Source organism: Mirounga leonina, unplaced genomic scaffold (assembly GCF_011800145.1).
Source record: "Mirounga leonina isolate KUSES-001 unplaced genomic scaffold, KU_Mleo_1.0 Mir_180, whole genome shotgun sequence".
NCBI lineage: Eukaryota > Metazoa > Chordata > Mammalia > Carnivora > Phocidae > Mirounga > Mirounga leonina.
In genome coordinates, this window is record NW_023270469.1 from 18,147,932 (window position 1) to 18,161,588 (window position 13,657).

The following is a 13,657-nucleotide window of genomic DNA, read 5'->3' on the forward strand; positions in this document are numbered from 1 at the left end:
CTTAGCCCTTAAAACACGAGGGGACACTGTGCCTTTCACACTGGTGTTTGGCAATTACAATAATGACATCGGACACATGTTTACACCAAGGTACTCACTTCTGTGCACATCAGATGTGCGGGCTCACCCTTCTGCCCTCCATGTGTGTGCATGCACACATACACACATGCCCCTGCTCAGCCAGCTGCCGGTGTGATTAAATGGCACCTGGGTGTCGCGCTTCTCCAGGTCATTTCCCAGAGATTGTGTTCCTCTTGGCCACATGGTTGCCTATATCTTGGCTCCTTGGGCCCCTGACTCGTGGCATATCGTGGAGTGACTTGGGTCACAGGTTAGCTCCCCATCACCCTCCAGAGCCAGCACTCCTCAGGGCCAGTTTCACCTGCTGGAATGGAACTGGAATGCTTATGCCGGGCATGCGGGGCCGTCTACAGAGGAGCTGCTGTGTCTCTAGAAGGTACGCACACGGCACACATCGCCTCTGGGCAGCTCCTAGATGGCTTGGCTGGCTGCCATTCCAGGAAGCCCTCCGAGAGACTGTCGGTCATCGCTGGGCTTGCCGCAGTTCACAGGGGGCAGCCGCTGCTGTAAGGGATGCTATGTGCCTGTGTGCGTATTTTTGTTATCATACTTGCCCGCTTGTGGACGGCATATTCCAGAGAAACTGCAGCCCCTCTTCCAAGCTGTGAGGACAGCTGTGGTGACTAGCCCTTCCCCAGCCTGACTGCATGGCACCGGGGGGAGTTTTCATTTTGTTGCAGCCTCTTTATTCTCATTCTGTGGAGGCTGCACCTCCAAGATGTGTTTAAGGAAGTCCAGACAGGGAGATCGTTTGTCCCATCAGGTGATCAATGAGAAATGCAGTTCTAGAGTGTCACCTTGAGCATTTCCTTTCTTCTAGCATGGTCTCATCTTACCTGGTGCATCATGGTTATTGTGCCACAGCCACGGCTTTTGCCCGAATGACTGAAACCCCGATTCAGGAAGAACAAGCATCCATAAAGAACAGACAAAGTAAGGTTGATTCTCCTCTCCCCTCTCCCTCCTTCCCTCACCTGTCCCTAACTCTGCTCTCTGGCCCATGGCAGTCTTGGGTCACCTGTCAGGAGTCCATTCAACTCTGGTCCTTACCACCAGGAGACCAGCCCCCAGCCCCAGCCCCGCCCAAGGCTCTGCTTCTGTCCCTCCTTCAAGCCAACACTGCCCAGATGGACAGGCCGGCAGCATGGGAATGAGTGCCTCAGTGCAGCCTTCCTACGGCACACTCTGACAGCCCCGCACAGGCGGGGGCCTGGCATGGCTGGGTCCCCCTCCTCCATGCTTGTTTGCTTCCCCCGAATCCTGGATTCTACTCAGCCTTCTGTTCAGAGTCTTCTGGAAGAGTGTGTTTGCATCTTATCAGACCAATGTCCTGCCTTTCCCGTTTACTCAGCTTTAGTAGTTCTGCCTGTTCCCGGCCAGAGAAAGGACTGAAGTAGTCAGACACGGTGAAGGCTGGTTCTCAGTGGCTGCTGTGGTAGCCCCTCTCTCTGTGCCCACCTCTGGTCCTGCGTTTTGCAGACAACCAAAGGAAGGAGCCAGAGGAAACTTTGCCAGTGTACATACTGGCCTGTATACTGTGTGTTTGGGGCTCTTTTGTGGAAGGAGGGTGTTGGGAAAGAGGAAACAGAGCCCAGGAAGGAGATAGGAAGAGGAGAGGAGAGTGAAGGAGAATGGGTGTGTGTGGACGTGTGTGTCTGTGTGTGCTTGTTGGCGTCTCTCTGAGCCTGTCGTCTCTGTGTATGTGCATGTGTCTGTGTCTCCCAGAGAAGCTACGCCCAGCCAGACAGACGGAAAGGGATCCCAGACTTGGGATCTACGAATGAGAGCTTCAGACCCAGAAGTCGCTCCCAGCAAGATGCACCAGGCCCCAGAGCAAGAGCAAGATGCAGATGGTCTGAGAGGTGTCACGTCAGAGATGCCCGTGTGAGGAGGATGACCTCCTCTCCCAGCAGGGGGCACGCCGCAGCCCCTGAAGACTGCCAAGACTCGGGCCCTGGCCCAGAAACCACTGTGTGCCCATTGCCACCCCACTGTGAGGCCTGAAAGGAGACGTCTGCCTCAAGAGGAGCCCCTAGGGCCACCAAGCTGCCTGGTGGCCCAGCCCCAGATCATGCTCCCACAGCCAAGACCCCTCCCCATGCCCAGGTCCCCAGTGACTGACCTCCATAGGAGCAGGCCTCTACATTTGCTCTCCTGCTTCTGCACCGAGTCCTGCCTCTGTTTTCCCCTGTTGTTCTTTGAGGACTCCCTGACACTTGGCAGAAACCAGGGTCTCTTGTGGGTCTGGGAGGCCAGGTTCTTTCTTCAGCCTCTTCTTCTGTGAGCATCTCAACCAGACATGCCACTCTGAGCCAGCCCACCTGACCATCGGCTAGTCCATCTTCGGAGCTGGTAGTGTGCAGGCATGTGGCGGTGAAGAAGGTCCACGGCCCCTCACTCACTGCCATACTCTTGCTCTCTGCAGAGATCCAGAAGCTGGTGCTGGAGGGCCGTGTGGGTGAGGCCATTGAGACCACACAGCGCTTCTATCCAGGACTGCTGGAGCATAACCCTAACCTGCTCTTCATGCTCAAGTAAGTTTTGGGCACCACCAGCTCCCCCCTAGCCCAGCCCCTCTCAGCTGGTGGTGGGAACATACAGCCCAGACCAAGCCCAGAGCATTGCCGCTCTGCTCCCTCTGCAGGTGCCGACAATTTGTGGAGATGGTGAATGGGACCGACAGTGAGGTCCGCAGCTTGAGCTCCCGAAGCCCCAAGTCCCAGGACAGCTACCCTGGCTCCCCCAGCCTCAGCCCCCGACACGGCCCTAGTTCCCACATGCACAACACAGGTCAGCCACTCTCCAGAGGGCTCGGGGGAGAACTGGTGTGGAGAAGAAAGGCCACCCACATGCTCTTCCCTGGGCTGGGCTCAGGGCTCGCTGCTGGATTTGGGGGAAGGGAAATGGGACCACTGTGGTCATTCCTGGGGCCCCATTGTGGCACACTGCCCCTCTTCTTCTGACTATTCCCTGGTTTCCAGGAGCAGATAGTCCCAGCTGCAGCAACGGCGTCGCATCCACGAAGAGCAAACAGAACCACAGTAAATACCCTGCACCCAGCTCCTCCTCCTCCTCCTCGTCCTCCTCGTCCTCCTCATCCCCATCCTCCGTCAATTACTCCGAGTCCAACTCAACAGATTCCACCAAGTCCCAGCCCCACAGCAGCACCAGTAACCAGGAGACCAGGTGCCTGTCCTGCTCTGCTTCTTCCTCCTCCTCTCCGCTCTGCGCCAGCTGGGCTCACTGCAGCCTGTCCTTTGAGTGCCACCCCCTGCCCTTAACCCCCCACCTCCACCCCAGGTCTGTACCTGGAGTAGTTGCTGCTGACCTGCCAGGCCAGGTATTGGCTCCAGCTTCTGGCCCTACCGGTGATCCAGCTGCCACTTTGCTCAGCCCTGACTTTCTCAAGAAGCACTGACACCACCAGGCCTGGCAGAACCCCTAGGGTCTACACCGAAGAAACTTACTGGGTGTGGCTTGAGGTCAGACAGATTGGGCAGCAGAGGTTTTAGGCTGTAGACTACAGGTGGCTTTCACCTGCCCCCAGGCATACCTCAGGGTTTGACCTGAGTTTGGTGCCTAGAGATACTTCTCAGGGGTCCCTGGTCACTGGGGGTGGGGGAGGAATGGGTGGAAGAGGTATGCCAACTCAGACAAAGGCCAGGAAGGGGAGGGCCACAGAGGCAGCATTGGGACAAGAGTGAGAATCAGGCAACAGGCCCCTGGGGATAGCTGATGTCAGAGTAGGGGCCAAGTGTTGGAGCCTGGGAGGCCTTTCATGCTCCTAGGACCTCTTGATTTACCCACAGCAACCTGTGGCTAAAGCCTGAGTGGAGGCCCAACCAGGCTGCTCCCAAACACATCAACTCCCACCTCAACCCTTCTCCACAGTGACAGTGAGATGGAGATGGAAGCAGAGCATTACCCCAATGGTGTGCTGGAGAGTGTATCCACACGCATCGTCAATGGCGCCTACAAGCACGAGGATCTACAGACAGATGAGTCCAGCATGGGTAAGGACCATGGCCCAGCATGGTGTTACATGGGTGGTAATGGCTCAGTCCAGATGCCTTCTGCCCCCTGGGAGGGGGTTGGCATGGGCAGACTTTGTCAGCCTGAGAAGCTCTAAATGGACCTGGTCCGCTGCCGCCTTAGTCAGGAACGGGTGCTTGGAAGTGAGAAGACCCCTGGCCTGCTGCTGAGACCAGGGCCCTTGTGTCTGAGGCTAGAGAGAGTTGGTGAGAATGGGCATTCTTAGAAGCACTGTACAGGGTGGGAAGAGGGAAAGTTGAGTCCAGACTCCTAGATCATGTGCTAGGTGGACTAAAAGCACCTCAGCTATGGATGGTCCACCTCATTTGCCTCTGGCAGTGCCCCTAAAGTCCTTCTTGCCATCTCCTTTTTGGGGTGTTCACCCCAGTCCTCCCCTTCTCTCCTTACCCCTCATGATTTGTTCTCTGCTGGGCTCTGGGCACAGATGATGGGCATCCTCGGCGGCAGCTCTGTGGGGGCAACCAGGCTGCTACAGAAAGGATTATCCTGTTTGGTCGAGAGTTGCAGGCACTGAGTGAGCAGCTGGGCCGAGAGTACGGCAAGAATTTGGCCCACACGGAGATGCTGCAGGTATAGAACAAGCCAGGAGCTCATACAGAGCAGGCTCCCATTCGGTGTGGGCATGGGGGCACATTGACTCTGGGAGGGCCTTGGGGGCAGCAGCAACAGGACAGAGGGGACTCTAGTCAAGTCCACAGTGGGAAACAGGACTCCCAGGATATATGCAGCCCTCTCTGAGCTCTGGGGAGGGCACAGTCCTTCGGGACCCTATGCTCAGGGTTTGCAGTGCCCTCATTGGGCACCATGCAGGGCCCTGTATGCCCCCCGGAGCCATGGAGGTACATGTGTGTGTGGTATGTCCCACAGTCTTCTCAAGAATGCCCTCTCCCTTAGGATGCCTTTAGCCTGCTGGCATACTCAGACCCCTGGAGCTGCCCAGTTGGCCAGCAGCTTGACCCCATCCAGAGGGAGCCAGTGTGTGCTGCCCTCAACAGCGCCATTTTAGGTAAGTGGATCTAACGGAAACAGAAGCTGGTCCGTGAGTGCCTGGGCTGGCCCCTCCCCTCTCTCCCTAGGAATGGCTGAAGTTTGTCCAAAGCAGGGCAGTGAGCTCTGCCTGGGCACTCTGGTGGCCCACAGGACTTGGGCTTCCATGGCTGAAGCTAAATCCTGACCTCCCTCTGCCCAACTGAGTTGGCTGGCTAGATCATGATAGACCCTGGCCTATGACTGTGGGCCTGGCCAGCCCATGGCTCTGAAGAGACCTAAGGTCCTCAGATTCCTGGAATGGCTGGGGGGCCATAGACTGGTGGCTGGGACGTACACAGAGATTCCTGAACACTGTGTTCCAAGAGATTCTGTCCACTGCCCCCACTTTCTGCTCCTAAGGGAACTTTGACCTGAGCCCAGCTCCTGGGCAAAGCAATGACCCGGCCTTGTCTCTCCTCCACAGAGTCTCAGAACCTGCCAAAGCAGCCCCCTCTGATGCTCGCCCTGGGTCAGGCATCTGAATGTCTACGGCTCATGGCCCGAGCTGGCCTGGGATCTTGCTCCTTTGCCAGAGTCGACGACTACTTGCACTAGCTGACCACGCTGGCTGGCCCCGCCTGGCCCTCCCTCAGCCCCAGGGCTGGAGCAGCCCTGCCCTCCATAGGCATCTGGCGCAGGGACCTGGAAGCCATGGGCAGAGTCCATTCCTCCTGCCTGGCCTCCCCCACTCCCTTTCCTGTTTTCCTTTTCTTCCTTTCCTTTCCCTCCCTCCATCCCTCCCTTCCTTTCTTCCTTCTTCTTTTCCTTCCTCCCCCTACCCTGCCCTCAGACTCTCTCTCCCCTTCACATGCAGCGGCCTCTGACACAGTATTGGCTGGTTACTCTCATGTAGCGCCTTCTACTTTGAAAGGGGGGTTTTGTTTTGAGGAGAGGTTGGGTTTTTTAATCTTTTTTTTTTTTTCCTCCTGACTGAGCCACCAGTATTTATCTCTGGAGAGCTTGTGCTGAGCTGGGTTCTGCTAATTTAGTGATGAAGCCTATCCAAGTTGGTGATAGCTTATTATTTTCATAAGTAAAAAAAATGAGATTATATATATATATATAAATATATATATTAAAAAAAGACACAGTATTTATCGTAGTGTTAGTGGTCCAGCACCTCTTGGGTGAGGCTGTCCAGACACCATATGTTTCTATTTGAGTCCAACTCATTAAAAAAGAATCATCTCTGTCACCTCAGCCAAGTGATAAGTTTATTTCAGGCTTCCCCTTTGTCGAGCCACAGGCCCAGCTGCAGCCTCGGGAAGCCCAGTAGGCATTGGGGACCACTTAGTGGGCAGGTCAGGCTAAGTTGGTTTGTGGCATCCGAAAGGTGTGGGTCCCTAGGCCCCTGAGAGCTGGGCTGAGCAGAGAACTATGGGGCTGAGGTTTCAGAGAAGGGATGAGTTGGCCCAGGGCTATACAGCAAAGCAGGGGAGTAGGGAGTCCTTGGCCAGCACACTATCTACCATTCTACCCTGCCTCTCACTGCCTGCCTTGCCCCTTCCTTTCTCCCCCTTTCAACATCCTATTTTCCCTTGTCGTTAAGATGGCCAAATAATTCATTTACTCTAAATTGATTGCCTGGAAACTACCTGCCTTTGACCCAAGAGCTGCTGTGTGTCAGGCAGCGGGGAGGATGTCTCTCCATTCCAGGACAGAAGCCCTTGAGTACAGGGGCTGCCTTCTTTCTGCCTGGATCTTCACCGTCTCTGCACAGCTCTGATGGAATCAATGCTTTCTGTTGAGAAGCTAGGACTTTGTGGAGGCAGATTCTTGGGCCGCCAGTTCCTGGAGTGGATGGAACTCTTGACCTACTAGGCCAGGCTTCACTGCAGCTGTGCCAGGCAGCTCCCTGCAGCTTGGCCCCAGACACTCTTAGAAAAGACTATTACGAGTATTTGCTGGCCAGAGGAAGGGACCTCATGGGCTCTGCAAATGTCCCACCAGCTGTTTCAGATGGATCCTCACAGCTGGTGGGGCAAACAGTCCCGGTACTGCCATCAGGGAATCAAGAGAGGAAGGGCTGAGTTGACTGCTAGGACTTGGGCAGGCCATCCGTGGAGAGGACTGACTGCCCAGGAAGAAGAAGGGAGGAGGCCTACCCAGAGGAGCACCAGGAGGGGCTGGGATTTCCCTACCTGCTTCACAGTGAGAGGGAGCGCACAGGCAGCCCTCGCAAAGGGGCAAGGCCAGAAATTGAACTTCCAGTCCCGGTCTGGGCAAGGGCTGGGTAAGCTCCTGCTCTCTGGCAGCGGACACAGGGATGGTGGTACGGCCTGAGATGTTCATTGCCTGCCAGGCCCACAGCTGGACAGAAGTGATTGAGTTGGACCAGCTGCTGGTGATGGGGTCAGAGCCTTGGCCCTGTGCTCTCCCAGAGTTCTCCCTTGGGACATGATCCTACAGGCTGCTGCTTTTGCTTGGTCTCCACCAGGGCCCCAGCTGGTACCCCACAGACCATGGCTTGTTGGGGTGGTGTTGTCATGTCTGTAAAGGAAACTCATCCTGTACAAGGCTGGGGATGTCTAGCTCCCAAACCCAGAGGTTGGATACATCAAGCTGTTAAAATGGCCAGAGCTGAGCAGGATTGGGAATTAAAACCGGAGGCTTTTGCAGCTGGAATGGGGTTCAGAGAACATCTATTCCACCAATCCTCTCCTCTTACAGATAAGGAAACAGGCCCGGGAAATTAAATGACTTAGCCAAAGTCACACAGCAAATTAGTGGCAGAGCTGGGACTAACCTCATCCCTGTGGGTTGTGCAACACTGTTTAGTCCTGAAGCTAAATATCGAGTGAGGGCTTAGGCTGGTGAGGCCCCCAGCAGTGTCTGAGCAGCTGGTACCTTCAGGGGTGTGTCAGGGATGGGGATGGGTGCCTGGGCTTGAGTTGTGGAGTGTCTGAGAGAGGGCCCGAGAGGGCCTGGGACAGCTGTGTGCTGCTTGGGGTTGGGTGTCCTCCTGGCTCGCGCTCAGTACCCGTGGCCACCTCCCCATTTTCTGTGCCTTATCTCACTGTTTCAGCTGAGTCCAAGTTGTTTACTCTGTTCCTCTCCAGAGGGGCTCTCTGTCCCAATTGGACAGCTTGCCTTTGGGACATAAGCCTTTGCCCCACAAGCCGTGGAGAGGACCAAAACCAAGCTGCTTGAGTCCACTATCTTGCTGATAGTCCAGGGCTGCCTGCCAGCCAGAGGAGCCCCTTATGCACACCCAGTCCTACCAGCCTGCTTTCAGGAGCCAACGGTGGGGAAGGCACTTGGAAGGAGCCCCAGTGAAGGGCTGGACCTGACCTGAGGGGACAGGAAGAAGACCTGGCTCTGTTGGGTTGTCCAGCCCTGGGGGAGCAGCCTTCCCTATTTACCTTTCCCCCTTGTGCCACCAACCGGTCACTCCTTCCAGAGTGGACGCTGGCAGACCATGCAAAGAAAGCCAGAACCTCTGATCCTCACCCACATGAATCTGTGGCTGGGGGTAGGCCGCCAGAACAGGGACACCAAGACATTGAGAAGGGGGTACTGCCCAGCCACCCAGCGCCTTCCTACCCCTTAAGCAAGCACAAAGAAGATGAGGCAGAGAACTGTGAGAGCTGAAAGTTCCTTTGGTTGCTCACAACTCAGGTATGCATGCTGTGTGGCAGCCAGGCAGCAGAGCCCTACTTGACCGCCGGTCCCGTGCACCGGACCTGTGGCTGGTTCATGGACTCTGGGTGCCTCAGGTGCCACCTCTTTGCATAGGGTTTTCCTCCATTAGTAACTACAGCTGAAACAGATGTCCTCCACATTGTGCACACTGGTTCTGCCTTTGTCCTCGCAAGTTGATACTTGGCATTAGCATGAAACTTGTGGGCGTGGGAGGGTTTAGAGAGAATTCTAACACAAAACACCCTATTAAATTGTACTTGAGAGATGAAAAAACTCCTGTTGTATTTTGACAGAATTATTTTTATTAAAATACACATCCATGAGTAGTCACGAGTGTCTGGTCTCTGTTTTGAGTCTTAACCGGTGTTGGCGCCCCTTGTGTGGCTCACTTTGTCCTGAGGGTTTGGCCCTTACTCAGCTCACCTCTCAAGTTCCCAGGCCCCTGCTACCCCTCAGGGACCCTCAAGACTTCAGGTGAGACCCCAAAGAGGATAGGCACTTGGGCTTCAATTCTCTCCCCCGAAACAGCTTTCATCTGAGACAAAGAAGAAGAAAATTCACCTTCAAAAAGATGGCCACAGGTCCTCCTGTCCTCAAAATAAGATTTTAATGTAGCCCAAATACACTCGTCCCAAACACTGGTCAGAGGGCTTCTGAGGCTTATTGAGGTTAGCTTCCTGTCACTCTGAGGAGAAAGTACTCTTGCTCAAAATCCTGGTTCTGGCTGTTTACTAACTTGGGTAACTGGAAAATTAACCTTTCTCAGCTTCAGTTTCACCACCCTTAAGAACGTGATTAATTTCTACCCCATGGAGGTAGAGGATTATAGCATGTGTAGGGGTGGCTTGACATAGAGGGATATAGTACCTGTGTGCTTCACTCGGTTATAGGACTATTCCTTGACAGAACTCTCCTAGGGAAAACTGGAGGGAAGAATGGAATGTTAGATTAAGCACAAAAGTCCTGGTTCCATAAATAAACCCAGAGTAGATTTAATTTCTCTCTAGACTAGTGGTTTCTACAGGGAGTGATTTTGCCCCCCAGGGAACATTTGCCAGTGACTGGAGATATTTTTGGTAGTCACAACTTGGGTTGGAGTGCTGCTGGCATCTATTGGGTAGAGGCCACGGATGTTATAAACATCCTACAATGCATAGACAGCACCCCACAACAAAGAATTATCAGGCTCAAAATGTCAACAGTGCCACTGTTGAAAAACCCTGTTCTAGAGTGAATCTTGAGACAGTAAGAAACATCAAACACAAGCACACTTTGATTCTGCGTGGCTGTTCAGAATCCAGGGGGAAAGATTAAGGGGGATAAAACCCCATCAGAAGAGGGAGGTTAGAGATTACCATTTCTCATCACTCTTGGAGCCTTCCATGCTCAGAAGGTGGCAGCAGTGGCAGGAAGTCCTGTCACCTTCCAAAGCAGGGATACCCCGCTGGTCACCAGTTCTCAGCAAGAACAGCTGCCTCAGCTCAACTGACATGTTCTGCATCAGAGGTTGCTCTGGAACGATGGCTGGGACACCTTTCTAATACCAGCTGAGTGGGGCTCCAGACTCTCACAGGAGTCAGAAAAGCAGGGGAGGGGCTCCCCATGCAGAAATAACCCCTAATCCTACATTTCCAACATAGCCTGCTTTACACTAAAGCTTATAGGTTACAGGTTTCATTACTCTGGAGGACAGAGTAATAATGGTGAACCAGAGTAGTCTTGTTACAAAATGGTATTTACTTGTGGGGACACAGACTCCAGTAAAGAGATCTGGGAGACTGAGGTCACAGTAGGAGCACTAACATCTAAGGAACAACCAAGAACATGCAGAGGAAGAGAAGCCCAGACAGGCACCAGAGAACAGAAAAGAGTCATTACTGTAGAAGTCAGGAGGCCAAGAAGTCCAGCGAGTTCAAGAGAACTACCGTTCTGCAACAACAGGTCGTTGTGTCCAACACCAGACCTTCCTTAATTCCAGACCAAGGCCCACCACAGTTCCCAGTACCTCCTCACTACTGCTGCCGGGCGGGAGGACCCGAAAGAAGCAGAGGCTGCTATACGCCGGCCCAGCCGCCTCCACCGCCGGAAATAAATGACCAAGCCCTCCGCTAACCTACTTAATCTCCGCCCCCAAGGTGCGAGCATGCGCAATCTCCGATCACGGCCCCTCCCCGCGCAGGTCCACCCCCGTCAGGGAGCATGCGCAGACCTCCAGCCATCCCGCCCCTCCCTTTCCAGAGCTCCCGGTTCCTTAGAAACCAGGCGGCGCGTTCCCGGTGCTTGCGCTTTAGACTCCGGGGCCCGCGCGTCCCCGCCAGCCCCCCTCTTGGCGGGCGGGTGGCGGCCGAGACCGGTCCAGACCCATGGTCTCCAGGGCAGCGCGGGACGGGCGATGCCAGCATGCCAGGTGAGAGGCGGGCCCGCGGCGGCCGGTGAGGATGAAGGAGGGCAGGGCGAGGCAGCCAGCGGGCGTCTACCGGGCCTCCTCGGCGGCCCGGCGCCCGAGGTCGGAGGCGGGGCTACTCAGAGCCTAGGCTGGAGGGGGCCGTCCTAACTGCCAGCGCCGTCGTCGAGTTCGGGGGTCGCCCCGGAGTTAGTCTTCCCAACCTCGGAAATAGGACCTACAGATATGGTCGTATAATTGTAGGATTTGGGCTCCTGGAAGGACCTCGGCCATAACCCATCCCTTTACGGGACGAGGAAACCTAGGCTCCCCTGCCCTGCCCGGAGCAGACCGTACCTGTGTGGACTGACGCTTTGTGGACAAGGATGTGAGGTGTGGAAGCCTCAGACAAAGGGCGCTGGTCCATCGTCTTTCAGGGGGAGATGGGACTTTTAGGGGGTAAATCTTTATTTAAGGAAAGAGGGTTCAGGTGGCAGATGGGAGAGGGGACGACTCTCCAGAAAGTGTGGGTGGCTCTGCCAGTCACCGAATGCCCACTGGCCACGTCTCAACGGCCCCGGCCTAGCTTTGAAGCTCAGGAAGGAAGCAGAAGGACTAGCGGAGACAAAAGGTGAGGTAAGGTGTTCCCATCAAGACGTTATCACATGAATGGGGAGGAAGGAAATGGGGGCGGGGAGATCAGGACTTGTGAATGGTTGTGCGAAGAGTTTACCTCCCAAACTGCAGCTGAATCTGAAGAACGGGACAAGAAGAGAAAAGTTTAAAGCTTTGTTGGCTAGACAGCAGGAAAGGTTATAAACCATCTTACAGAAGAAAGTGGGTGCCCTTTTGAATATCCAGAACCGAGTTGGGGCACCCCCCAGAAGAATTTTGTAAACTCTGGGGCACAAAGGTCTCAGAAGGAAGAGCCATTGGTGTATGACCCTTCACTTGAAGGGAACACCTATTTAAATTAGAAAAGACACTTAAGACATGTTATTGAGATATGGAGAAGATGGTTGTCTTTAAGTGTTGGGGAAGCTAGATTGATTCTTCATAAGGAAACTCCTTTTCTTCTGGAAAGCTGTGTACACCAGGGAACAAAAGTTTCAATTAAGGCCATCCATTTTACAGAAAATGTGAAAAAGTACTGGTTTTGAACTAGGAATTTAGAGACTGGACTAAGAGGTGAAAATTTTCAGCAGACAGTTCTGTTGGTGGGCTCCCCATTTTATGGATAAAAATTCTGTTGTCAGGCTTTCTCTTACCACCTGGTTGCCCCACTTTTCCTATGGAATGATTGGTCTGGGTCTGATCATTTATTTTTATTTGCTGGAAAAATTCGGATATATGATTGCTATAGTATTACTAGAATCCACTAGTAGTAGGATTAGCAATGACAGCTCCCTCCCCCACAAAAAAAAGACAAAAGATTTGTAATGTAAAAAGAAGTGTGTGATTTTTAAAAGATGGTCTCTGATTCTAATCAATAAAATCAATTTCTTACTAGCTTGATAAAACTAATTTTCAATGTATATATGATTTTGCAGCAGGTTTTCTTCCCCCCTCAGAGTGATAAGATACATTTATTTATTTATTTAAGATTTTATTTGTCAGAGAGAGAGAGCGTGCGCAGCAGGCAGGGGGAGAAGCAGCCTCCCCGCTGAGCAGGGAGCCTGATGCGGAACTCAATTCCCAGGACCCTGAGATCATGACCTGAGCCGAAGGCAGACGCTTAACCGACTGAGCCACCCAGGTGCCCCGATAAGATACATTTCAAGTGTGGTGGTGTTCGGGGCGCCTCGGTGGCTCAGTCGGTTAAGCATCTGCCTTCGGCTCAGGTCATGATCCCGGAGTCCCTGTGCCCCCTCTGCCCCTCATCCTGCTCCTGCTCTCTCTCTCCAGGAGTCTCTCTCTTTCTCTCAAATAAATAATCTTTTTCAAAAAATGAAAAAGTATGGTGATATTAATAGGTCAAATTAAGAAACAAAATTTCATCTTCGGTTCATAAATCAGTGCCATACGATATCTATGATGTTGTGGCTGTGCATTTTATTGATTTTTCTCTATCTGTGGAAATATTTTGTATATATACCTCAAGAGATATAATGGAGTATTATCAGAAGGGTTTGTAATCTATGGGGGAAATTGGCAATGGTAATCAAATCCTGTCAGAAAGCTTTATGAAAATCATTGTATTCTTTTTTTTTAATAGATTTTTATTTATTTATTTGAGAGAGAGAATGAGAGAGAGCATGAGAGTGGGGAGGGTCAGAGGGAGAAGCAGACTCCCTGCTGAGCAGGGAGCCCGATTCAGGACTCGATCCAGGACTCAATCCCGGGACTCCAGGATCATGACCTGAGCCGAAGGCAGACGCTTAACGACTGAGCCACCCAGGCACCCCACCATGAGTATATATTTTATTTTATTTTATTTTATTTTTTTAAAGATTTATTTATTTATTTGAG

The 13,657-nt window shown here is 53.2% G+C and overlaps 2 protein-coding genes and 1 long non-coding RNA gene across 4 annotated transcripts in view; 2 read left to right on the forward strand and 1 right to left on the reverse strand.

Moving 5' to 3' along the window:
• RANBP10 (RAN binding protein 10) overlaps positions 1–9,062 on the forward strand; it is a 65,239-nt gene extending 56,177 nt beyond the window's left edge. Inside the window, exons 7-14 of the mRNA XM_035024957.1 lie at positions 902–1,014; positions 2,507–2,615; positions 2,726–2,871; positions 3,063–3,267; positions 3,973–4,094; positions 4,559–4,704; positions 5,029–5,140; positions 5,588–9,062. Of these exons, the coding sequence (XP_034880848.1) occupies positions 902–1,014; positions 2,507–2,615; positions 2,726–2,871; positions 3,063–3,267; positions 3,973–4,094; positions 4,559–4,704; positions 5,029–5,140; positions 5,588–5,718 (1,084 nt within the window). The 3' untranslated portion in view covers positions 5,719–9,062. The remainder of the gene's footprint in view (positions 1–901; positions 1,015–2,506; positions 2,616–2,725; positions 2,872–3,062; positions 3,268–3,972; positions 4,095–4,558; positions 4,705–5,028; positions 5,141–5,587) is intronic.
• Positions 9,063–9,127: 65 nt separating this feature from the next.
• LOC118023661 lies at positions 9,128–10,908 on the reverse strand. Its single transcript, XR_004682871.1, has 3 exons — positions 10,684–10,908; positions 9,673–9,728; positions 9,128–9,340 (listed from the first exon to the last, which is right to left on the reverse strand). It is a non-coding gene; the product is annotated as an uncharacterized LOC118023661 (long non-coding RNA).
• Positions 10,909–10,989: 81 nt separating this feature from the next.
• Positions 10,990–13,657, forward strand: part of GFOD2 (glucose-fructose oxidoreductase domain containing 2) — a 38,151-nt gene continuing 35,483 nt past the window's right edge. Inside the window, exon 1 of one of the 2 annotated variants that reach the window (XM_035024960.1) lies at positions 10,990–11,212. In XM_035024960.1, the coding sequence (XP_034880851.1) occupies positions 11,005–11,212 (208 nt within the window). In that variant the 5' untranslated portion in view covers positions 10,990–11,004. The remainder of the gene's footprint in view (positions 11,213–13,657) is intronic. The other variant, XM_035024958.1, reaches the window with a different exon arrangement.